General features: G+C 48.6%; 1 protein-coding gene across 2 annotated transcripts; it reads right to left on the reverse strand.

The window, feature by feature from the left end:
• Positions 1 to 1503: 1503 nt before the first annotated feature.
• Hmx (H6 family homeobox) lies at positions 1504 to 18290 on the reverse strand. Of its 2 annotated transcripts, XM_026819193.1 has the most exons (4): positions 16301 to 18290; positions 6449 to 6801; positions 3571 to 3934; positions 3259 to 3491 (listed from the first exon to the last, which is right to left on the reverse strand). In XM_026819193.1, the coding sequence occupies exons 1-4, from the start codon at positions 16882 to 16884 to the stop codon at positions 3299 to 3301; spliced, it is 1494 nt and encodes a 497-aa protein (XP_026674994.1). In that variant the 5' UTR covers positions 16885 to 18290; the 3' UTR covers positions 3259 to 3298. The 2 variants fall into 2 exon arrangements, with proteins under 2 accessions (XP_017891449.1, XP_026674994.1); XM_018035960.2 differs by having other exon boundaries at positions 1504 to 3934.
• Between the last annotated feature and the right edge of the window lie 7492 nt (positions 18291 to 25782).

Consider the following 25782-nt stretch of genomic DNA (forward strand, 5'->3'; position numbering starts at 1 on the left):
GCGTCAATACTTAATTGGATATTTCCTCCTATACTTTTTAGCACGTAGCTATCTATTATTAGCATTATTCTTCCGACGTCTGATTTCTTTTTAATTATAGGAAATGCGTTTTTCTAAAATACATAAACTTTTGGGATTGACTGTATAGCCAATAGATCCTTAAATGAAACGCTACAGGAAATAATGATTTTACTCGTAAATAAGGATATACGTATACAGAGATCTGTATAGCAATTTTTTTCTGGCGACACACCCATACGACGTGTGAAACGAGTGAGGACAATTTGCGGAGAAACGACGATCTACCAAAACCGGAACGCAGTCAGAGCGGTTGTCGATTCGGAAGGAGGCAGGGATCTCGATATATGTACATAGATACAGACAGTAGCCTTGATACGATCGAGTCCCCTGGGCCTGTTGCAGGGAAAAGGGCACGGGTGTGTATCGCAGAAAGGAGCCACGGTAAACGACGAACAGGCAAAGAGCGCGGCTCGGGCGGAGTTGAGAGAAAAGGGCAGCGTGTGCAAGTGGAATAAAACTAAAACGGGGGGGACGCGGAGTCGGGCGGGACGGCGGAGGCGGATGGAATCGCTCGGCGGATGAAAGCTCCTCCGCGGAGAAAGAGAAATCAGAAGACGAAAAAGAGGCGAAGGCGCGATGGCGCGCGGCGGCCTGTGAGAACGATGATTGAAGTGCACGTAAGTACTTACGTGCGCGTACTTACTCCGGCTCTGGATAGCGGCGGTGGGCGCGGGTGTGCGCGCTCGATGCAAGAGAAGAGGATCGGCGGGCACGGCCACATTGTCGTCGATGCTCCCTCGTGGTCGACACCCACCAATGGCGACGAACGACTCTCTTCTTCTCTCCGCGAAAGCGACGATGAATCGGTGAAAACGTGTTGTGTGCGCGGCTCTGAACCATCTGACAATATCCATCCGCGCGCGTTAAAACTGTGTCGCGAACGCCTTCCTGTATACGTACAAGCGACACACCTACGCCCGCGCGTGTACGAGCTCTTTGATCGCGTTTACCTTTGGAGACGATTATGGGGTGGAAACATTGATCGGAAGGGATTGTTTAGACCGTTACTGGAAATGGTTTAACCCTTTACCTTGCACCGACGATTCTCTCCAACAATTATTTTCCGTTTCCCACCTGAGTACGAAACATATCCATGTTCCGACGTATCACCGAAAAGGGAAGGTTATCGTTTTAAGGTCTATCTACACTAACGTAACGTCGATGTAACGTCACCGTCTCCGTAGGTCGTAGGGCGTACGTAACCAGTACTGTAGTCTTTAGGGCAAGGTATAGGTAAAAACGTGTAAAAGGAGAGCCCATGTTTGACGCCGAATCGGCAGGCAGACAGCCTACTGTTTAGGGTCCACTATCTGCTTCGAGGGTTCTCTAAGACTACGATCTACGGAGACCCTGTGTGCCGTTGACGTGACGGTGACGTTTTAGTGTAGACAGACCTGTATACGAGATAATCTAAAGACGTGATATCGAACAAAGACTTTGTTTTCAAACCCGTATCTACATATCATACATACCTACACACCTTGTTCCTTTCCCGCAACGGCATTATAAAATATTTTCATTTTCTCCAACTGATTGGTTTACGGTATTGCCTCCATATACGTATAAGTGAAACGTTCAGGGAATCAGGAACCGATTATATTACTTTATATACTTACACTGGGTAGAGTCGATATATAAATTTCTATCTAAGAATGTATATACTATGTACATATGTGTAACGAAACGGTATACGATAAGGTACGGTTATGCTCCGCTCCGAATGGGGATATCGGAGAAATTTTACTACGTATAAAGAGACAGCATCTGATTGAGAGCTTATATCGAGGCAATACCGCAGCATGTTTGAAATTCGATTTAGACTCGATGAAATTGCAAGTTTGAAAATTGGATAAGTAGCTGGGATAACGAGACGGAGTGGGTGAAGACAGAGCAAATGACGATGCGTATGGTTCAACGATCATTATTAGTGATTATTACGAAACGATCGGCTGTACATAGAATAATTTTGAAACGAATTCTCGGATCACAATTGTCCGTAAAAAACATGGCGATAGGCGGGCCGTCTGAATTTCTCTCTTCCTTTCTTTCTCCTTTTTAATTGACGTTTACAGATCGAAGATGGATGAGTACCTGTACGCAGATATAATGCAATAAAGGAGAGGGAAAAGAGCGTGTCGTAAACTCTATACCGTTTCGTTTAATAAAATTAATCGTTTAAATACTTATCACAACTGGTAGAATAATGTAGGAACCCTGCCTGTGTGTCTTACGGTGTGCTTAAACAACTAGTTACAATTTCGGATCGTCCATTCATCTTCACGCTTCTCGAGACTGTCCGTTTTCGCTTTTGCAACGTTCCCGATTAAACGAAATTCAAATAAAGAAAAAAAAAATAAAAAAAGAACGAGAGAATTCGATTGAACGTTCGAACGAGTAAAGGAAGTAACGAAATGAAAGGTACTTACAGGTGAAAGTAGAGAGAAGAGAAGGACAGAACTGTGGTGGTTCCGCGCGCTTCGACAAAATATCTCGATTAAACCGTTCCACGAGCAGTTTCTTATCGACCAGTGATAGACTAGATACATACATACTTATATTACAATACGACTTGCAGCAAGTCGCGAGTCGCGTTGAACCGCGGCGGTGACACAACCGCAGCCGAGCACCGATCCTCCCATCGATCCGAAACGATGTGGCACGGCCGTCGCCGTCTCGTCTAGCAGTCGCACGCGAATCGGAGCCGACGATACGCGAGGTATTCGTGTAGCCGGATATCGTGCAATTCGGATCCGATCGCAGTTCGAAACCTTTCTCTGGAAGGCTCGGCCTAGAAGAGACAGAGGTGCTCGAGACTCGGGAGAGGAGGTTCATCCGGAGCAGCCGGACAAGGACAAAGCGATCGAGGCGAGCCGCTCGAGGGAGAGCGGGAGCGCGGCGGCGGCGATGGTGGCGGCGGCGGCGGCGGCGTTGGCTTTGGTTGGTTGGAGCGGGCCGACGGTCTCGTGAGCCGGACGGTGTTATTGCGAGGCGGATTGGGGTGGTTGGCCGTTAGGCGGGGGCGGCGGTGGCGGCGGCGGTTGAGGGTGCACTTGGTGGGGGAGGAGAGTGTGCGCCTGCACGTGAGCCGGATGATGATGGTGGTGCTGATGGTGATGGGAGTAGAAGATCGGCTGGGCGGTGGTCGGGGGACACGAGGTGCCGACGCCGACGCCGACTCCGACGCCGACGCCGACCGAGTGCGAGAGCGCCGACGTGGCTACCGATACCGGCGCGGCGGCCGACGCCGCCACCGGCGTAGCCACCGACACCGAGACGCTCCCGGACGTTCCGCTTCCGGCAGACGCCTCGTGGTACAATATCGGCACCCTGACCAGTCTCTGGGCCGCGTGCGCCATGTTCGCCGCCTCCAGTTCCGCGGCCAACTGCCGTTTCCACTTGTTACGACGATTCTGGAACCAGATCTTCACCTGGGTCTCGGTCAGCCGTAACGAGGCCGCGAGTCCGGCGCGTTCCGACGACGACAAGTACCGTTTCATGTCGAACGTGCTCTCCAGTTGGAACACCTGCGATCTCGAGAACACGGTCCTCGTCTTCTTCTTCCTCTTCATGCTGTTGGAGTCGCGGCCGTCCACGCCGACTTGCACGCTGTTCTGACCGTTTCCGCCGTTACCACCGCCGCCGCCACCTCCCCCTGGCCCGCCACCCACGCCGCCTGAGCCCCCTGTTCCGGCCCCGCTGCCGCCGTGCAGACTCGTCGAATTCGTAGATTCGCCTTCGCCATCCGCTTCCGGGCAGTCGTCCTGTTCGCCGAGGTCGTCGTGGCCTTCGTCGCCCGTCGATGGACTTCGCGTCCGATGCAATCGATCCTCGCCATTCTCCTCGTCCAATTCGTCTGTCGACAGAAAGAATCGTTCTTCCGTTTGGCGACTTCCGCGTACCACATCTACTTAGGACAAGATTATAGCTCGATTACTCCAATTAAAAACCGATAATCGATGCCTGTTTCGGCATTAGGCGAGGAACAACAGAGACCGGTTACAGTAATTTCGGTCCTAATTATTGTTGTGAGATAATTACGAGGCAACTGATTCCAGCGCACGAGAGGATCATCCATCGGTTTTAATTAAATAATTATACGCGATATAAATGGTCGGCGAGTGACGAATACACGCCAACACTATATCGCGACGTGCGCAATTTATTCGATCGGATGTTGGCGAAACAATTTGGCAAACGCTAAACGCGTTAATTAATTGGTCCTTCAAAACGTTTTCCTTGTAGAACGCCGAGACTGAATCGCGGAGACAGCCTCTTCCCCTCCCCCTTCGCTATTGTTCATCGTTAACTGTAAACGTACACGCGTGCGTCTGTATAATTCTCGGTGGCCCGACGGATTTAATAAATCAACCGAGGCTATTTAACTCGGACAAGGCCAGCGTTGCGCGGCGTTACATTTAATATTTACTCGATGATAGTCCGCTAATTAATATTCTATGTATCCATTTTGACATAATTGCCTCAGATATCGGGTTGAGCACGCGTTTCATCGCATCGATGAAATATTTGTCGTTTCTGCATCGGTTTTTCGCGCCTTTGGCGCAAAATCCGACTCTACGCGGACTCGCTAATCCGCGTTTCGCGCCTCGGTTTATCACCTCCCGGGGACCCGATCCCTTTGCTACATTTGTTTCTTTCTTTAACAAACTTCAGGTACAAATAATATTTACACGTACGCACGTATATCTTGGTTAAAAATCTAAGAAAAAAAATCGTTTTGTAACCCAAAGGAATGTTGCTTTAAATATTATGTGTTTTCCCATTCTACCAATTTGGAAACGAACGCGAAACGATGTTTTATAAAAAGCGTTTAGGATAAAATTGAATTGGAAGCATTTGAGCAGACGTTTGCAGAATTATCAGTCGTTCTCACCTAAGGTGCAAGGCGGCAGCGATATCCAGCAGGCTGCCAAGTATTTTGGCCAAGTGGCAGGAGTAAAACGATCGGGCTGGGTAAGGCGATCGACGTTGGTTTGTCGTGGTGGAAGCCGTGGAAGCCGTACTCGGTCGTCGTCCACACTCGCGTTTATACACTTACTTACGTAGAACACAGACTACAGACTAGTACAAACCCTCGCCTCGCCTTGCCCTTTCCTCTCCTCATCACTCCCGGCTCCCTTTACGATCCTCGCCAATTCCCCCGAACGCGTATTTCGTTCGGAAGCTAGTTCTTTTTTCTTTTTTCCACCTAGCCAACTGTCTCCGTTTGTTTATTTCTTGTAGTCGCCAAACAAACAGATAGAGTAAATGTCGCAATTCCTATTCACGTCTCAATTTTTATACACCGTCGTATTTTTCTTTAATTTTAACATAATAAATGTGTAAAACAGACACGGCAGAAAGTGTATTTAATATTTTTCAACATTGTCAAGCATAATTCCATGACGTGATGTACGCTGATGACGCTGTGAGACTCGTTTGGCTTGTAAACAATTATTTAAATACAGAACTGTCACACATTCGGTGCTTTCATGATATTGCTATGCTTTTCATTAAAAATACATGCTTGCGAAATTAAGGATTTCAAACGACACAAAGAAACTTTTGACAGAAAGCTGCCAACAGTACTCAGAAAGTGTGTACTATTATAACAATACAAAAGTTAAATTGGGATACCTGTTTACGTTAATACAAAAATGTGAATGACTTTTATGCTATCATAAACTGTCACAATATTTTAACATGTATCAGTTGTAGCTATTAATAGTAGTGAATGCTTGACTGATGGTGAATAGAAATTGGGACATTTACCTTACATTTCACTTGCTTTTCCATCTCGTAATTCGTAATCTCGTTTCGAATCAAAGTAATCAATCGAAGATCGCGCATGGTAGATTTCAGTTGATGGTAACTAATTCCACGAATGTGGAAATCAGTAACGATTATAGATGGAATTAGAGGTGGGTTAGTTGGTGGAAGTTATGGCAATTGGCCAAGCGCGTTATCTTTATACGATTTGGGGCCGACGCTAACCGATGGGCGGTGAAACTCATTGAATTGATCTGTTTTGCCGGGAGCAGATCGAGCAAACTGTGATTGAACGGTAGCAAATTTATGATTCAACTACTCCATGCGATTTCACGCATAATCATGTTTCTACAATGTGTAGAATGCTTGCACAGAGATTCGGGCAGCTGCCGCGTTGGTTCTAATCGGTCCGTCCGATACGGAATTCCGGAATACGAATGATGCATACATATTTCAGGGGGCGATAAACAGAACATTGTAAATTCGTTTTCCAAATGCGGCGAATAACATAACTGTGATTATTCCCACGTGAAATAACGCGGCGCGGGAACGCTATTCTCTTCGCAATTTGGACGGTAAACGGTAAAATTCAGTAACTCACCCCTTTGCGGGAAGGAAGCGGAAGCGGGGCTGACGCGAGTCAGGGTGCCAACGACGTCGCTCGGCGACGGATGCTCGAGAGTCTGCAAACCATGCGTCGGCCTCCATGGAAACGGCCAACCGGCGCCGCCGGGTAGGACGCTTCGGATGCCGTCGGCGTCGACGATGTCCGATTGGCCGGTCACCTGGACCGCGTTGCTCAGCGCCGACGAGGCCACGGCCAGCCGCGAGTGATGCTGGTGTTGCTGTTGCTGATGCTGGTGGAGATGCTGCAACGTCGACGGAAAGAACACCCCGCCGACGCCGATCCCGACTGGATATCGGCTCGCTATCAACGACGACATCAGGCCCAATCTACACAGATTCAACGATTTAACGATTAATTAATTGCACGAGGAAAATAAATTATGATTCTTTGGTATCGTGTTATCTGCAGAAATCCTACTCGAGTCCCGTTTACTAAATCCTGCTTCTGTCTAGCTTCGATTTGCTTTATCATAAAACCGCGAGAGAGCTCGCGAAGAATCGCGTTCAAAGAGTTCGATTAATCGGGATCGGTCGACTGTTTCACGGGAGTCAGGTAACCGGGATCGTTGCGGGGGTGAGCGCGCGGTCGCGTAAAAGTGAAACCGTTAGCGAAATGTTTGCGCCGGTTGCGAGCCGTTTAAAGCCGTGCTCTAAATAAAACAGCGCTACACAAAAAACGCTGAGATTAAAACACCGCGCTGTGTTTTCCAGCGGACGCACGGAGCGCGGCGCTCTGAATGCGAATCTCCGTTAAGCTTTACACAGCCGGAACGTAGCCGTGTCCGAGGCGTCGAGCGCGATTCACCCTGGCCCACCCCTCTCCTTTCTCCCTCCCCCCCCCCGGTTTTTTCCTCGTTGCTCACCCCGTCTCCCGTCCTTACCGAAAACTCGGCAAACGTTTCCAAAACCATTTATCCGCCAGCGGAAAAACCAGCTCCGTTCCAGCTATTATCGTTGCGTACTGCGCGAGAAGAGCTGAAACCGTTTCCTCTCTAACATGTACCGATCTTCCGGAAGTCATTAACACCCACTCAGCCTAGCCTCGATCCAGTGGTTCCAAAAAAGGAATTCCTCGAGAGTTATGCCTATTAAGAACGATGGCAACAATGGAGAACAGCTGGTGCCGAGCTCGTTATTAACCATGAAAATCCGCTTACAGGATTTCGATGAATCGACGCGACGAGTGTACCTGTGTCCCGGGTCGAGAATACCTATTCTGTTGGTAGCTAGGTAGCTGTTTCTTCGATCTCAGTGCTCTCGATTTCATGACTCGCCCTCAGGCATCGGAGCTCTCTACATTAATATTCATACAGGACGACGTATGCTCAGGTCAAATGCATTAACAGAATATTTTATAATGTTAATAAATCTGGCTTAAGAATGGCCAACAAGTCGATCACCAAGCTTTGATTTAATAGCTGAATTGTCACTTATTAGTAGAGAGTAGTACACGTGTTTGAATGTGTTAAATATCAAGACATTAATAGATACATTGCGATAATTTAAAAAAAGAAATAGTCGATTATATAATCGTTGTATATAGAAATATAAAAAATATATAACTATAAAAAAAAATATAAATACATAATAGAGTTAGTTCATTGAACTCTCTTGAACCTGACACTACTTTAAGAATTCTGTCAGTAATCAATGATTGACTCTTGTTTCCCTTCTCGTTATCCTTCTTGTATCATATCATTTTATTCTATTTTATTTGTCTTAATTATTTTTAATGAAAATGAATTATTTTTAATGAAAATCGATAATTGAAAATATAATTAAAAAATAATTAAAGAGCGACGAACAATTTTTGGATTAATGTTAGTTTTCGAGAAAAGATGATAGCCGATGGGTTGTACTGATATTTTTGGGGGCTGAAAGTTTTGCGAGCACTTTTCTTCAGGTTTTAGTCGGAACAAGTTCTCTGGTAAATACAGCTCTTTGCGGGGCGCTTTTAAAAGGTGCTCTTAATTGTGGATTAAGGTAAATGGAGATCACGGTGATACTTAAACCTGTAAAGCCAGAGACACAAATCGGTAAATCCGGATATTTGTAAATGGAACTCTCGCGGTTGCGTCCTCTTAAGTGCTGATCTCGGTTAGGATATTCGTGGCTAGGATCCCCGTTCTACGGCTTTCGGTTTTCAATGCGCAACGCAACCGAATCGCTTCCCGTCCTCTTGAGCTGCAACCTGAGCTCGCGGCGCGTGCAATTAGAACACTATTTCACAGATTATCTAAATTAAACCTTCGACGGCAGCACTTCGACAAACAGACTATACATATATTATACTGGGTATAATATCACAGAAATAAACAATTCTCTTTGATTTTGCCAATTCAGATATTTCAGCGTTATCTGATTTTTATATTCAATCTATATTTCGAATTCCTTACATGTCAACACATATGAAACGTTTAGAATTACCAAATCAGTCAGAGCGAAGACTGGGTGTGAGTGAAGAAAGAATGTTAAAAACGTGCGTAATTCTAGCGTTAATCGAACGTGTTGTAGAGTAATTAGACAGAAATATTTGCCGTTGGAAAATCCCACTTGAAAGCGACTACTAGAGGCAAGCACCCTAAACGTAAACTTTCGAATACTTGAGCGAGCGTATATCCCTCGGTAACAACACCGATACCCTTCACCCAAGTGCCTAACCATAGCTGCAGACATCCAACAGCCCCCAGGCGGCTCTCGACCCCCTGCCAGAGCTAGAGCTCTCAATTATACCAGCCATTTTGCCGGGTCGCGTGTAACAGCTTCGCGATCGTTACTCGTGATCAGCACCGTGGTATCTGAGTACACACGCACGCATACACAGCGTCGTGTATAAGCGTCGCTGGAAACGTCGCGACGCTCGGTGTTGGTTAGAACGATAGAGGGATGACGAGAAAAGGAACTTAACGCTCTCGCCAACGATTTGCGGCGACGATTTAGTTGGTCATCAGAAATGTAGGTTCGAACGGATCGTCGAGAGCGCGAAGCCCACGGCACCGGTTCGGAAGCCATACCGGCGGCGTTCCCCGACGCGTTCCTGCCTCGCGTGACGCCGAGTCCCGCGGCTAGCAACTCGCGGCAACGCAAGGCGCGAGCAGCCCATCTGATCGTTGCACTTTTTGCATCGACTCGGCCTCATGCTCGGCGACGACGATCGTCCGCTTTCGCTTCGATCGAAGCTCGTCGAGTCGACACGCTGCTTGCGGTGGGATTCCTTTATCGTTTCCACTCGTTACAAGTTGTCGAGCTCCGTTCAGGGACGTCGGTCTCGGTGTCGATCGGAATCTCTCTCGACGTTAACGAACTTGCCAGAAATCCGAGATTTACATAATTTCATAGCAAAGAAAACTTGTACAAAATTTTCATCGAGCTGACATTCTTCGATTCGTTGAAAAATTAAAAATTATTTTCCATTATTTAAACAAGAAAATTTGAACTGTCTCGTGTCTTGGTATACGACAAAATAATTCACGGCCAAAGGAGGAAGAATGCAATCGCACCAGTTTTCTCGCATCGACGGTGCCTGCATTTAGGAAGGCGAGTCCTGGCGATGGTGGATAAGGGAAAGAGGAAACGTAAAAAGAAGAGTAGCTGGCTGCAGTAGGCCGGAGGCATCGGAGGCGCGGAACACAGATGCCCCGGGAAAGATAAAAGAAATCTGACAACCGCCTGTTTGTAAGCATCCACCGGCGGGGTGGCCGTTTTCTAAGGAGCCCAGGTATAAACACCAAACACTCTTCAGGGCCCGCGTTCCGTTCTGCTCCGTTCCGTTCGAGGAGCGTGCTCCACCTTTTTCTGCCTAATTCTTGCGCGGCTTACGTCTTCTTATGTACTTCTTAGGTAGCCAGCGGAATGAATGGCCGTGAGGAGAGAAGGCTTTCTTCTCTCCTTTCTACGGGCGCGACTCCTCTTGCTCCGGCTTCTTGCTTCAGCTCGATCGATTCCACGAGGGTCCTCGACTTCCTTCGATTACAACCGAGCTCCATTCCAACGTACATTTACATACATGCATATTCTTTCGTCGCAGGTTTAAATACTACTATGACTGTAATGACAATCGTACAAAACTTCATCTCAAATCTTACAACGTTCGTTTTAAGACCAATGGAAAATTGTGCATCTACGTGCCATTACTTCCTCGTTTCTACCATCGAGCCGGGCGTTCTTATTGGCCCGATCGAGCGTCGGTGAGAGGAAACTCGTTGATTACGAGCCACCCTCTTCTTGGCATAATCGGATATACAGGCGGCTTTCGTGAAACTGGCGAATGTAGTCGGAATTGAACGTCAAACTGAAACCAGTTCTCTCTTTCTCTCTCTATCGATTCGATCGCCTGTAAGGTTGGTCAAGCTTCTTTTCTTTCTCCTTGGCCAATTTGTTCGTTAAACTTCGCCTCTACCTCCTTCCTATTCATCCACACTTTCAATAAGGATATTATCCTCTTTTTTTTCTGTATCGATTATTATTCCAACTTCTGGCCGGTCGCGCGCCGGCCTCTCCTCTAACGTAAGTGCCATTCTCGGATATAAACTCTTTATGCCGTGGTTAACGATCGTCCGTAACACGATACGTTTTTATAGTGTTCCGTTACAGCAGGGGTGCCGGTTTCGGAGCACGGAGAAAGTAGAGAGCGCGATGCTCAGACGGAAGAACAAGGAAAAGGCGAAGTCGATTTGCGCACGGCGACGTCGGCCAATCGCTCTGGGCCCCTGAGTACAGGCGAACGAGTAGACAGGCACTGCTTTGCTTTCGGTTTTCAATTTCAATCGCCTCGAGGAGTTCGTGTCGATATAGGCGAATTCCGTAAAGGTTTCCAGCGTCTGCATGCTAATTAACCCTTCCTCCCCATTGGCGATATTTTTTACCGTTCCTCATTTGCTTTTGCCCCTTCGAACGATGAAGAAGAATTTAATTTTTAACATGACGCGTAACGAACGCTTCTTCCAATGTGACTTTTTTTATGCGTTTTATTGTTGTAAAAGTTTTTCGCGAAACTGACGACGTCGTTAAACGAATTACGATGGCGAATGCAAGTGGGTAATAGGTATTGACAAGGATAGCAAGCTCTGTTTTTATCGATTCGGCTAACAGCGTTCGCGATTACGTAGCGACTTATAAAGTGTCATTACGATGACCCAACAATGAGTTATTGGCTTTCAAAGTACCCGGCTAAATCCACTACTTGGCTTCGTTCCGCTCGCTGGGCTGTTACAGGCCAAGTGGAGGATTTATGCTTGTACTTACACAGGAGACAACTTCATTTCACTGGATTTCAAGGAAACAACTTAATTGCTTTAGCGCGACGCTTGCAGGCTTTAGAAACCCAGACCAGGACACACTCGCGGATTAAACCCGTTTGCCCATGAAGAGAGAGAGAGAGGAAGTGGGAATTAATTAAACACGCCAGGCAGACGTCGCGGAGATTCTCTTCCTTCTTTTTAGATTAAAACATTCTTTGTTGAAACGTATCAACCCTTCGACGGAATGAGACGATTCCCAAGATGTAAACTCACATCCACGCTACTGCGAGTGAGATAAAAAATTATGACTGCGTATCAGAGATTTTTTGACGCAAAACACGTGTATGGCTTTTGAAACAACGTCTACAAAATCGAATGGTACCAATCATCCTCAACGCGAGAGAACAGTTTCGCGAAAAAATATTCGAAAGTATGCCTGCCGTTTCGCTGGCAATACACCGGGGCTGGTTTTCGATTTCGGCGAGAGAACCGAGGCGTCATCAGCGTCGAGAGAATAGTAAAGGGGGACGGGAGGGGACGAGTGCCCGAGGAATAAGCGAGAGGAGCGAGTATCGAAACGACACGACACGCGGTGCACGTACACGCGGACGGAGCATCAGGGAAGGGTAAAAGAAGTAACGGGAGTGAGAAGAAAAAAAAAAAAAAATCGAGAAGAGCAGAACGAGAGGAACGACAACGGGGAGAAGATGAGAAAGAGAGAAACTGTGTTTCGACGCGATTATTATTCGTGCTCTATTCCCATCTACCGTTCATTCCACATTTGTTTCCGACGTTGAACATCCATATCGCCCTTGAACGGGCGATCATACACAATGGGCTTTATCGTAGCTTCCTTTGAAACCTCGAGCGCGATCCCACGCTAATTAACGAATCATTCATCGGCACTGTAATTAACGAGGCTGACTCTGTCGCGGATTATCCCGGCCAGATCTTTTGCGCATAGACGACGACGACGTCATGTGCCTGCGCCTGCGGTTACGTTACTGCAATATTGTTGGCTCTCTTGCAAGGGGGCACGCGCGATTTTTGCACCGCGCAGGAAAATGAGTGAAACCAGCGTGGGCGAAACCAAAAGAAATACCTATAATATACCGCATATATATTTTTTTTTATACAGACATCCTTACGACGACGATTCCTGTGTCTCTCGTTGCGTTCATGCCGCACACTCCTCGTGCGAGACCATTTTTTTCTTCTCTTTCTTTTTAATCCTCCATTTCTCTTTCTCTGTCTTTTAATGGAACGCCGTTACATTTGTTGCGCTCCGCTTCACGGGATAAACACGCGGTAATTAGATTGGACCGCGCGGAAAATGTTGAAGATAAACGGGGAGACGCGTTTCCGCGACACACGCGCTGGCTTCTGATTAATTTACAGACTTGGCTCGCGTTTACGCCAGAGCTTCCTACGTACTAGGCATCTCCAGCGTCGGAATATTATCTATTTTAATACAGCTTTGTGTTTCGTGCGAGACGCTAACTTTGCGTCTCTCGATGGCATTGGCGACACCAGCAAGCAAGTTTAATTGTTCCGCGACCGACTTCATCGCGATGTTCAATCAAAGCCCCGATTAGTTGTTCCCGGATCGTGAAGGATCGTATTTAAAAAAGGATCGTGAGCATCCTTAAGTTTGTAACGCGATTCGTTTGGCCGCGTCTACACCGGAAAACGGTTTAGAGGTTCGGCTGTGTATCCCGAGTCGAGTTTAATGCGCTTCCGCAAGCGAGACGGCTAGTGTGTTACTTACTTTCGCACACGCACGCACGCAGCCACGTACACGGAGGCGAGGTAAATTCGCGAAGCGTCTAATTCGGATAATATTCTACACGGGAATCCTTTCCGCTGGAATCTCCTCGCCCTGGAAATGCTATTACCGTATCAGTTCCGTGAGCGGGAAGGAGAAAGTGAAAGAGAGTAAGGCAGGTAAACGGTAAGGAGGGCGACGTTAAGCGGGAAGATTTCGCGATGCTAGCTCTTCGCGTGCTCGGCTCGACCTTGGCAGGGCTGAGACTTCGCCTCGGCACGGCTACACCGATTTAATAATAAATCAAACCCAGAAGTTGCTCGCTTCCTCAGCGCGGAAGACGCTCGATGGTGTTGAAACGGGGCCCCATCCCGGGTTAGGTGGCCGTTTCTCTCCCGGGAGATCTTTAGGCTCCTTAACTTTGGCTCCGCCACGTTTCATCCTTTCATCTATTATGCACGCGTTGTGTTGCCTAATTAATTCTTTCCTACTTTCTGCGACTAGGCCGATATCTGATCTTGTTCAACGAATATACGAGTCATGCGATGTTCAACCGGTTGTTCGAAAGTATTGCCAGAACGTAGAAACCTGATACAAGGTCTATTCCCGAGATCGGAAATAATTCGGGTGGTAAATAACGTAGACCGCGACCGCGGTGACACTTGGGTGCCCCAGCCGTGTAACAACCGTTTCCATCGGGGCGGCGCGACGCGTCCTGGTTGCACACACAGACTGGAGTGGAACTTAATCAAATGGTAAACGGGTGGAAAACAAGCAATTGGAGGCATCGAACGGGCGGTACGCGGGAGACCGAGCGAGAGAGGAAACACGCTGGTTATACTACAGGCGGGAGCCGTCAATCGGAAGGGGGTGTAAATCTGATAAAATCATCTCGAACCCTCCCTCGTCTCTGGTAGCCCCTTGTGGCACGGCCTCGCTCGAGTTCCTCGCCGAGATATATCCGATATAGAGCCCGGACGGCCCTAAGTAACGTAAGTAATGTAAGAGGGTGGTTGTTGCTACGGTTGTTATTAAATGAGACAGCCTAATAGGCCCATTACGGACCCCTCGGTCCATTCCCACATAATATAATCCGCCGCTGCTCTTGCAGACACGCGCACTCTCCGCTACTTTATCACTCCCCGACCACCTTCGGCCACCCTTGGCCCGATGTCCGCGCGCGCCTCACACGCACAAACGGCTCTCCCAGTGTTCGATATTTACAATTAAACGAAACAAACGTTTCCCCAGCTTCTGAAGCTGCAAATTCATGCAGCGAATTACTCGCAGCGAATAGACGTCACGTGGTACTTCCGCGGGTAAATGCGAGTGTTTGCAACTAGCTGAACTATGCCAGCTTTTCACGAGTATTCGCAAGATGAGCGTCACGTTGTATTGTGGCACAGCGTCCTGAAGGCAAGTCAGTTTTTTAGTTGCAGTTGCGTTTTCATGCAGCGAATAGCGAATCTATTCGCTTCACTTGCATCTACTCGCAGCGAATTATTCGTTGCATGAAAACGCACTTTGTTCCAAGTTGTCCATCAGGACGTGCACGGGGGTCGTCGTGAATTTTCAAACACGTTTCGTGAAGTTATCTCTGATCGATGAGTTGATATTCCAAGAAAATTAGTCACTGATGATATATTAATTGATGTAGAAAATGACAGGGTTGTGAGGATTGTAGGTGTCGCGGAACGCGGAACCGCGCAAAGCGCGCGTCGATTGGGCGACATTTGTTGTCGATCGACGTTAATCGCATGCGGCCGTGAGCGATCATCGATGAAATAGTTATCGCGCGGCCGGCTGACTGCCCGACGTTGTTGCATAGATAGAAAGTTGATGACGTGCGCTAATTCCTTATTAGTAAACACCGATAACTCTATTTAGTAACGTTGACGCATCGGTGCCAAATGTTAACTGCACCGCTGCAGTAAACTTCTGGTACATAACGGATGCAACTGTGCTCGGATTTTATGAATCATTGCTCCGATAAATCACTTCCGCGTTATTTCATCTTATTACGTGACATTCTATTATTCTTTTATCCAAATAAAAAGCAAAGTTCGTATTATGTGCTGTTCGGCTACTGGTGAGAAAAATTTTAAGGCGCGTTTCTAGAAGTGAAAATAAGGTAAAAGTCAAGAATGAAATAAATTGTATCTGAGACTCCATTTTTTAGCTAGCGATTGAAAAATTGTGAACATTGATTCTTAGATGAAACGTGCGTTTATAACTCTGATGTTATCACCTATAGATATTCTATAGTTAACGCTATATTGCGAGATGCGAATTGCTTCACTTATTTAACTTGCCGATATCATCGCTGAGTATACAATTATTTAGAGAATTAGTTAACAAGAGAACACATAATTAAGATTTTAACTAATCGTGAAGAATGTATCAAGAATTACGTAACCGTTACGAGGTATATTAATATTTAGACTGATCGCACGTGCTATTTGAGAACCAGTGCTGACAGTAATTTTTCATCGTTTATCATTAAAAGTAAAAATAATGGATGAAGCTTCACAATTTTCTTATTCTTAATTTTCGCGTTATTTTGGCTTCTAGAATTACTCATAAAATTTTTCTCAGTAACCGAATAGTCTGTATAAATATACAAGCGTTACTATTGCCGTTTGATAATTCGCTCTGAATTGACGATACTTATAACTGTGATCGATGAATTTTGTACAAATTAAACGAAAGAGTGCACGAAACAAGAGTCAGCACACTTGGTAGTTGCACTGAACCGAGAATTCTGCAGAACAAATTGGCACCAGAATGAAATAATAAAGACCAGTAAGTGAGACTGGACTACCTTGACAGCATGGCTAGGTCGGCCGACGCTTGGTGACCGAGAAGATGGTTCGCAGGAACGTCGGTTGGCGGTGAAAACGTGGTCGCTGGGCTGGTAGCACTGGTAGCGCATCCGATTCCGATACTAGTCGCGTTGTTCCTGGTCTCGATGGGATGGCCGACGGCCGAGGCTCTTTGACTACCAGCGAATCTCAAAGACGTCGGCGAGGACAGTGCCCTGGCAGGGGCAGGGCTGTCGCAGGAGGAACCGATCCTCTGGGAATTCTGCGCGATCGGTGATCCGCGGTCGACGTCCGACGATTGCCTCTCAGCGGACACCGTCGACGTGGAGTCGACCGGTGGCGACTCGGGCCTGCCGAGAATGCTCGAAATGCTGAACGAGGTGTATTGAGGATTGCAAGCGGGCCTCAGCGCCGGCTTGCCAACGTCGAAACTGAACGAATGATGGTTGTTTAATCCGCAACCGGATTTCCCGTTCTTCTCTTGCAGCAGCAGCTCCGCCGGCGTCGAGCTGCTTCTGGATCCCTCCAGCTCTAAATCCTCCTCGGACACCACAGACACCTCGATCTCCGTTTCACCGGACATCGTCGACCCGTGACCGAAGTGTCCGACGCGAGGTTCGTGGATCCCCGTTCGGTACGGGGCACTCTCCAATTCTGTCTCACCGGGAAGAATACAAGAATCGAAGGAATAGTCACTGTGTACGAAAGACTGCGCGCGATCGCCCCGTCAGAGACGGACGGGACGGTCCTCCGTCAACGACAGTCCGACGGCAGAACACGGTCTATCATCCGACGACACGCGGATCAGTTCGAATCGCGGCTCGCGTCGCATATCAATCGGAGACCGTGGCTGGTTGCCGACGGTGATAACTGCGTAGGCTAGCGGACGCGTCGCGACGCCTCCGTCGTCGTCGTCGTCGTCGTCGTCGTCGTCGTCGTCGGCAGGACGTCTTTCGTGTTCCTGTTTATGCTCGTTCTCGTGCTGGATCGGACACGTATCGTCCGATCACGCGACATTCGTAAGCGATACCCTAGACGGGATGACGCGAGACGAGACACTTGGAGGGCCCACCCTTCCGAGGGCCACCCTCTTTCACCCCTCTTTCGTCCTTCGACCACAACCTTCCTCCTGTTTCTCCTCCTCTTACTGCTGTTGGTGTGAGTGCGTGGCTTGCGTACGTGCGTGTGCCGGCACCTACTACCTTCTCCTCTTTCATCCGACCATCGTTTACCAGCTAGCAGTCCGACACGCAGCCTTTTCCTCTTTCACCCTTTCTCGTTGGCAGCTAGTCCGTTCGCGGAAACGTTTACGTACATGTAAACGCGCCAAGTCACTTTCCCCAGTCACTGTCTCGTTAATCGCTCGCGATAATCACTCCCCGTTGATGATCGTCCATTGGCGATAATAAATATCGTTGAATCGTCGTCTTGCGGTATTTCGTATATCTATTTGTTACTGGATCGGATCGACGATTCGCACAAGTCTCTGACAAGTTGCGGTGCTTCGAGACGCGATGAGAAGAGTCGAACGACACGCGAGAAGGTGGATGCACCGTGGATCATCGATTCGCGGTTAATCGCGAAACTCGAGCAACGAAAGAGGGAATCGCGAATGCGTGGCGAATGATGGACTGCGGATGGGTACTGTTCTCGCACTAAGGGTAGGAAAACGCCGGAGAAACCACAGGTCACACGAACGAGGGCCTTCCTCGAACATTCGCGCACGCAGCGCGCGGAGATGGTGGGAGCGAGAGGGAAACGGGTAGGGGTGCGGAGAGGGTGGCGGCGGGGAGAAAGAGAGAAGAAAGGGCCGAGCGTGAAGCGGAGGAAAGAGAAAGCGAAAACGAAGACGGAGGCGAGGGAAGAAGGACGGAGCGTGGAGTCTCGCTCGTGAACCACCGCGGGATGGTAGGACGGCAGAGTTGCTGTTGCGCGTCGGATAGATAGACGACTACGACTACTTCGGAGGACAGAGACGAGGTAGTTGTAGGGGTTGGAACGAGAGGGATGAAGCTACCGTTGGAGGGGTGCGGTGAGGTCGGCTAAGCTGCAAGTTGCCGGAAGGGGTGCCGTTTGTGGAGGGGTAGTAGGGCGGGGCGGAGCAAATGGCTTACCGTAGGGGATGGATCCGGCGATTTCTCATAGGGTGCAGCCGCGATCGATGACTCGTGCCGGAGAGTATCCGGCAGCGGGGTAGCCGTGGGTGCGAGCCAATCGCGTGAGTCGCGACGTCCTTAACTCGGAAGATACTCGCCCTCGCGGATCCTGCGGAACGCGTAAATGGGGGCGGCTCGCCGTGGCTGTCTATCCGGTCAATCCCTTCCTACTCCTCGGCATCCCCCATCGAACGGTGGGGATAACGCACAACTCCGGTGGCTGGTGGCCGTGCCTCGCCGTGTTACTTATCCATTATAACACTCCAAGATCTTGATTTAAGCCTGCAGCCAGCGGTGAGCTTTTAACCAATTAGCCTTTATAGCCTACTCCCCTCGACACCCCGGACTCGCTCTGCTACCCCGTGCCGCTACCTCTCGATCTTCTCTCTCTCCCTCTCTCCCTCTATCTCTCGGCCTGAGCCCGTGCAACGTTCGTCGGCCATCCTCCTCGTCGGCCGCCCATTTCGCCTCGTCTCGTTTCGGTCCTCGCTCTCGTCTCTCCTTTCCTCCCGCGTTCACCTAACCGGTGCGCCGCGCGATGGTAGTTGCCATGTACACCTATATCCGCTATTCTATGTATACCAACGTCCTCGCCGCAGTCGCGCGATGTACCCACCTAATCTACTGCCTTCTCTGCCTTCCACCCTCTAGTTACCTCTATCCGTTAGCGCCCTCTTTTTCTTCGTCCATCCCTCCCGACCTTTCTTTCTCGCTCTCTATAACCACATGCATTATGCGCGTCGGTGTATCAGAGCAGCGCATTCGCGCGTGCAAATACCTCGACAGCATGTATCCGAACGCGGGGGTGAGTTTCCCTCGCTCCAAGTTAGGAACGCAGCTGTCGCCCACCCAACCCGTCGGCACCGTCGCCTTTTTCCTTCTTCCCAGGTGGTCGCCTCTCTTTCCCTCCCGGCGAGCCGGCCGACGGAAATTAAGAGTGGACCACGCGATTCTCCACCGATACCGATATCATCCTGCCGCTTTTTCTTCGCTCTTCTTCCCCATTCTTAGCGAATTCTTAAGGACTTGTGAACAAGTACCAGAAACGGCTAGCAGAATTCCGCATTTTATCTCGTTGCTAACCGTTTTAGACGCGAAAAAGGGATCTCGACTCGCACCGATACGCGCGAGCGCAGACATAGACGTAGGCGATGGAAGCGGTGCCAGTGTAGAGGGTTAAACGCGTTCTTGTCTCACGAGGAACTCGGATCCGAACCGCGACAAAGCGAGCCACCGACGGCCGTTTGTGCCGCGCTCGTTTCTACGCGTCTGCCCCTGTCACCCCGTGACAAACCACCGACTGCTCGTTGGAGGTAACGAGAAACCGTTGACCAACCCTCGCAGAAAGAGGTAGCGGCACGATTCTCGTTTCACCGGAGTGTAACCAAGTTATATCCACAGTTCGCTCTAACCACTTTCAAGTATCGTCAGAACGACGGGCTCTCCATTCCATAGAATTCATCTCTTTGAAAGAATATAATTCCTGCGTATCACGTGTTTGGATCAAAAATCCAAATCGATAGTACGTCCAATCGAGCAGAGGAAATTTCAGGAATACTTATCGAGAGATTACGAATTCTTTCGTCAGAGTCAAACGCTTGACGGATAGAAGAAGGGATTTAATGTCTGAACGCGTCGATTTACGAATCGATTATCCATCGTTAGCCTCGAGCACGGTTCCCTCGTGCCTGCGCGTAATAGCAGGCCGAACGGACCGCCTTGCGCCGCGCCGCATTTTACTTTGTGCCCGGTGCGTAACGCGTAAGAGGATTATGTTCTGTCCATGTGGAGTGTACCCGGAGCTAGGTGGGCCGCGAGAGACGGGAAAAGAGGGTAAAGAGACACGGTCTCTTGGAACGATTTCGTAGCGAGTACGAGCGTAGATCGCAGGAGAATGCCGGACGAGCCTCGCGACGAAGAACGAGAGGGATAGAACGTGAGGGAGATTGAAGGGGCAGGGGGATGGTACCTAAGTGGTGGGTATGCTTCACTTTTCACGGGAGCTCCATTGTTCCCTATTATCCGGCGTGATTAGTCGATGATGCAGGTAAGCTACCACGGGGGGTCCCATTCTGCTGCCGACAGAACCGAACTCGCTCATCCGCGAACTGCGTGAGTTTCGCCGGGAATATTGCGATCATCTCCTCTCTGTAGTAACGCGTTCTATCCGTCCCGTACGGTACCGCGTCGTTCCTCATGCCTCGTTCCTCGTTCCACCAGTCGGGAAGGACCAGCTCGGACGGATACATTCAATGCAAGGCGCGTATTTTGCCTCGCGATGGTCCGCCGATCGAATTGGTCGCACCGGCCGACCTGCTGTGAAATTTATACCCTTACCGTGCGCCGCAACAATGACCGCGGCGGCAGCCTCCGTCGGCGTTTTTGCACGCCCGATTTGTATTACCGTTATGGCTTCGTCCCTAAACCATGGATACTGCCTGGGATACGCGGATCTGTTTTGCCGAGTAATTAGACTGTGCAACGATTCTCTCAGTTCTATCGTTCTCCCTGTTCGTTCGCCTCGGCTCGTACGCGCACCTGGAGGTCGATCGGAGAATCGATTCGAACGATCGGAAACGGAGAAGGTTCGGCTACTGTGGGAGGGTAATCGCGCTGGGAATTTCTTATCGCTCCGAATCGCGCGATGAATAGTTGAACTTAAGAAGCTAGAGTAGTCACGTGACTTTTCCAACGTTTGCTGCTAACTTTTCTGTTCGCTCTGTTTTTCATCGATAACCAAGCAGAAGTATAGATTTACGGAATGACACTTTTCGTTCTTATGTATATGAAGATTTTTCGGTCGTCAAGATACTTTGGGTTGAAAAGATCAAAGTTAAATCTGGTCTTGCAGTACATCTGTGAATTTTTTCAGAATTCTTCCTATATTACAACCACAAACGACGTTAGATGACGGGGTCAAGAAAGTCTCTGAACAGTTCATGTATGTTGTTTATGTTCTACCCGTTAATAAAGATAAAGATGGAACATTTTTTTAAAGAGGCACCTAACGCCCGAAAAGTTTTATATAAGAACGAAAAGTCTAATCTCGTAAATCCATATTTTTGGCCAATTTTGTGGGTAACATTGACATTCTGGTTTATCGCGCTGCTATCGGTGTTTACCTCCTTAATAGCTGCAAATCTGTGAACGCTTACGAGCTACTGTGAAAGACGAAGTATAGCGTCCGATCGTCCGGGTCGGTGGACGTGTAAGGAACCTCCGTTTCGGATGGCCGGGTCTCGTTTCAACTTAAGGGAGCCTTAAGGGAAGCTTCCTTAATCGCGTGATCGAACACTCATAATCGTAACGCGACACCCACGCAGCGTGGAAGCAGCCCGGGAGGAGGAGGCAAGCGAGAGATCGATCAGCGAACCAACAACCGTGACATAATACCTGCTTAACGAGGGATACAGCTGGTGAGTAAAGAAAAAGAGAAGATGAGACGGAGGAGGAGCGGTTAGATAACAAGCGATTAACGTCGGTCACACGGGTTCGAAACCACGCGGGCTCGAGGGGCGCATAATGGCTGAACGAAGGTAAACGAGGAGCCCGAAGGTCGTGGAACGAGGCAGCAACCGGGAAGAAAAGACTCAGCTCGCCTGCCCCGAGCTTTAATACCTTACATTAAATCCGGCGAGAGTAAGCGACTAATTACTTGACGCCGTTCACAGTAAACGCGAATTAAAAGGGAACCGGTGGCTCGTTTTCGTGGAGGGATCCTTTGTCTCCTTCGGTTTTGCTGATCTATCACTCCTACTCTCTCTCTCTCCTCTCGTCTTCTCTCTTGTGCCCTGTTCGGCTTCAGCGCCACTTCTGCTGCGCCAGCCTTCGCCTCGTGCGAAGACCGATGCGAGCGGACATCCAGATCCGCCGGAAAATGACAACTACCACTCCCCAGAATTGCTCGTGAAAATAAAGGAACCTTCTCTGATGTAAAATCTCTAGATCTGATTTGGTTATCTACGATTAAACCTGATCGAACAGCAATGATTGCATTGGTAACAGGAGCGTCGCGGAAGAAGGGTTGGCTAATGTACAACAGATGAGTTTTAATTCAGCGTCAAGGGTCGATGCGCGGAGAATAAATTAAAGCGGTGAGGACGATACGATAAAGGGGGGAGCGATGCGACGCTGCGGTCAATAATGGCGTTTTCACGTTTTGACTGTCGATGCGGGGAACGCGATCTAAATTTCGGGGACGCACCGGGGCTGGTGTTAATGGACGAGGGGCGAACGTATCCCCTAAGGATAATCGTCCCGGTCAAATTAGGTAACTTTCGTAAATAGTTCCGCACGCTGTATGGTTCGCTTTTTCGCCTGTTAAGGGTACCTGTCTCTCTCTCTCTCTCTCTCTCTCTCTCTCTCTCTCTCTCTCTCTCTCTCTCTCTCTCTCTCGTTTCCTTTTTTATCTCGCAGGCCTCTACGCGAAACTTCTGTTAATTGGAGTAATCGGCGTGCTTTCGAAGCACAGGAAAAAGCAAAACGCTCGCGCGGGAAGCTAACGGGAGAGCGGAGGGTAAACGTGTTCTACGAGGAGGGTTGAAAAATCGTTGCGCCGTATGAATTTCGATATTAATTTTAGAAAATTTCGCGCGCGTTATATTAGCAAGCTCCATCGTATCCGGGTTGATTACCGAGCCGGGGAAAAATTACGGCCGGGAATAAATGAGGGGATCGGATGGAAAAAAATAGGCATCGTTATTTTGTTGGGTGCAATGGGAACAATGCGCGCGGAGTTGTTTGTCGGCCGGTGCATTATGATTATTTTAATAACGGATCAGTCACCGGTGCGTTCGATGAAAAAAGCGAATTTAACGAAAAATATGCACGCGGACGGCTGCGCGCGTTTACGGCAACAATGCTCAGCGGAAAACAGTATCGCGGGGTAGGCTTGTTACGAGACCAGGGAGGAGGAGCGACGGCTCGCGAGCAAACACAATATTAATACAAAAGGAACAAAAATTGCCGGTTATTTTACGAACGGTGATATCATTTCGGGTAAAAGCCAGCCGATCCATCAAAATGCTCGATACCCGATGCCCGGTTTCATTTGAAACAATAAACGCCGGCCAAAATACGCCACGTTTTCCTTATCCGACATTATGCGCGCAGGACGAATAATCATCTCCGATCTCGTCGCACACAGATCCTCGCGATTTGCGATTAATTAAAAAAGCAGCGTGGTAAAATTCCTGGTGGCACCGGTCCGCGTGTGGAATGGCCGCGCGAAATGTTCCACGGGGGGAAAAAAGAGAAGAAAAGATCGCGAGAGCGTTACACAGCGTTGGTTTTTCGAAAAAACTCAATCTTCGATATTCGTTTCACATAGGAGAGGAAACATTACGCTGTATCCATAATAGAACGCGTGCATTTCCCAAACCAATAAAAAAAGGCCGTGAATAAAAGCGACCGAAGCTCTCGAATCGAATCCGCATCGGACGTATCTCCCTTATCTCGATTTATTAATGTCAAACAAATTTGAGAGAGAGACTGCTGTGACTCCCTTCTCTTTTTCAGACGTCTGTTGAATCGCTGGGATCTCGCGATAAAAGAACGATATTTATCGCGACGGATGAAAAATTCTGAATAACCGAACAAAGGGTTAAATTACCTTGAAACTCGTTTCTATCGACTTAACTTCCAGCGACGACCGGAGAGTTCGGCTATTGTCTTTTTCCGGCGCGCATTTTCCGGGTGTATTTTCCGACGTGACGCGACGCAAAGGTTCCTCGGGCCGGGCCCGGAGGCACGGAGGAAGCCGGAAAAATTCCTCGGATCCGGGCGTTTGCCCGGCAGTTTTCAGGAAAAGTCGCAGTTTCGACCCGGGAAGACTTAAGGCTTACACGCACAGCTTAAAATGCGTGCCCGTCGTGCACAAACCAACTGAGGCCGGTATCAATTTTTCAGGATTCTCTTACTTAAAGTTCTCCAGCTCGGAATCGAGCCGATTGTGCTGATTAAATCGCGCGTTTAATGGAACCGTGTTTAATCACGCGTCGAACGTGGAATTCGGTAAATAATTCTCGCTGACGTGTATATGCATACATAAATACGTCTACCTACGTACAGGAATACACTTTATCGATTAGATCCGTAATGCGGCGTGAAAAACTAACGGATGCCCTACCTAAGAGGCCTCGGGGGAACATTAAAGCTAATTGATTTCTTACTTTGCCCCGTCTTTCTATATAAAATATTTTCAACAGCCGACATTATTCTTAAACGTCGAACCCGATCGTAACCAGATTACTCTCATCGTTTTAATCAGATTATACACAGTGACTTACGAAAGTAGTAGTTTTAGTAGTGACTCTCAATTAACATATTCCATATATCTCCCTTTCCATATTTTATATTCTGAGAGGAGTTACTAATTTTTACACTATTAGTAAATAAATAATGTATTTTCTTTCATTTGGAACAGTACTTTTTTTGACCAAGCTTACTCACAAATACATAGCATTATAAAAGTTGAAATTACTTTCTTCCCGAAAGATCCTTCCCTCAATAGATTGAGTCACGAAATTACTCCAATTTAAAAGATAATTGAATACTTTCATGAGTAGGTACAAGTGTATATTATATAAGATTACATATCGAGTTCGCAATTCTATCGAATCCCTTGTGCCTCGTTCAGAGTCGTCTTAACCAATGCGAATATGTAGAGCGTCGCGTCTATTTCTCGACGTTGGCGTCTCTCCATTTTTACCCATGATGGCACGGCGAGGGTGGCTCAAACGATGGCGTCCATCCCGCATTAATCTCGCTCAGGAAACTTTTGAACGGACACGGGCGTGCCCGTATGAAGCGAGCGCGAAAGGAACACGGCCCCACGAATATGTGGGATTCGCGTTTCTGACCGTTTCTGGGGAACCGCGCGCTCGCGCGCAGCGAGAGCAACGAAAACGAGACGCGGGAGGAGCTCGTTTTGCCGGAGCTCTGAAATGGAAATCTTGCGCTCGTTCGCGATGATTACGCGCGCGCGCGCGCCAGAGGAAGAGGAACAAAGGTGTAAGAAGAGAGGCTGGGCATGAAAGAAAATAAGAGAGAGAGAGGAGCGTCTCGGAGAGCTCTGAGTCTCCGTGATATTGCCGCTGCGGCTAAATGAAACCGCACGTGAAAAAACGCCGCGCGCGCCCGCGCTGGGAGATAAAGGTGCAAGAGCGCTCCGACGAATTGTCGTCCCGACGCCTACTCGTTCGATTTTCTCCGCCCTCCGATTCCTCGCCAGCCCCTTCTTTCGCCGCCACCCCCTCGATTCGGAAAAATTCAGCCTCGCGCTTTGGTGAAACGCGCCGGGCTTGTTAAACCGAACTCGTCTCTTC

The sequence above is a fragment of the Ceratina calcarata genome, unplaced genomic scaffold (assembly GCF_001652005.2).
Source record: "Ceratina calcarata isolate Rehan_Ccalc_2016 unplaced genomic scaffold, ASM165200v1 scaffold97.2, whole genome shotgun sequence".
NCBI lineage: Eukaryota > Metazoa > Arthropoda > Insecta > Hymenoptera > Apidae > Ceratina > Ceratina calcarata.

Excerpts from the sequence above, each read along its gene's own strand:
- Hmx (XM_018035960.2), bottom strand. The coding sequence starts at position 16,884 with ATGTCCGGTGAAACGGAGATCGAGGTGTCTGTGGTGTCCGAGGAGGAT. Across the intron at positions 6,802-16,300 it reads GACCTAGCCATGCTGTCAAG|ATTGGGCCTGATGTCGTCGT; the intron begins GTAGTCCAGTCT and ends GAATCTGTGTAG. Across the intron at positions 3,935-6,448 it reads CGCTTCCTTCCCGCAAAGGG|ACGAATTGGACGAGGAGAAT; the intron begins GTGAGTTACTGA and ends TTCTGTCGACAG.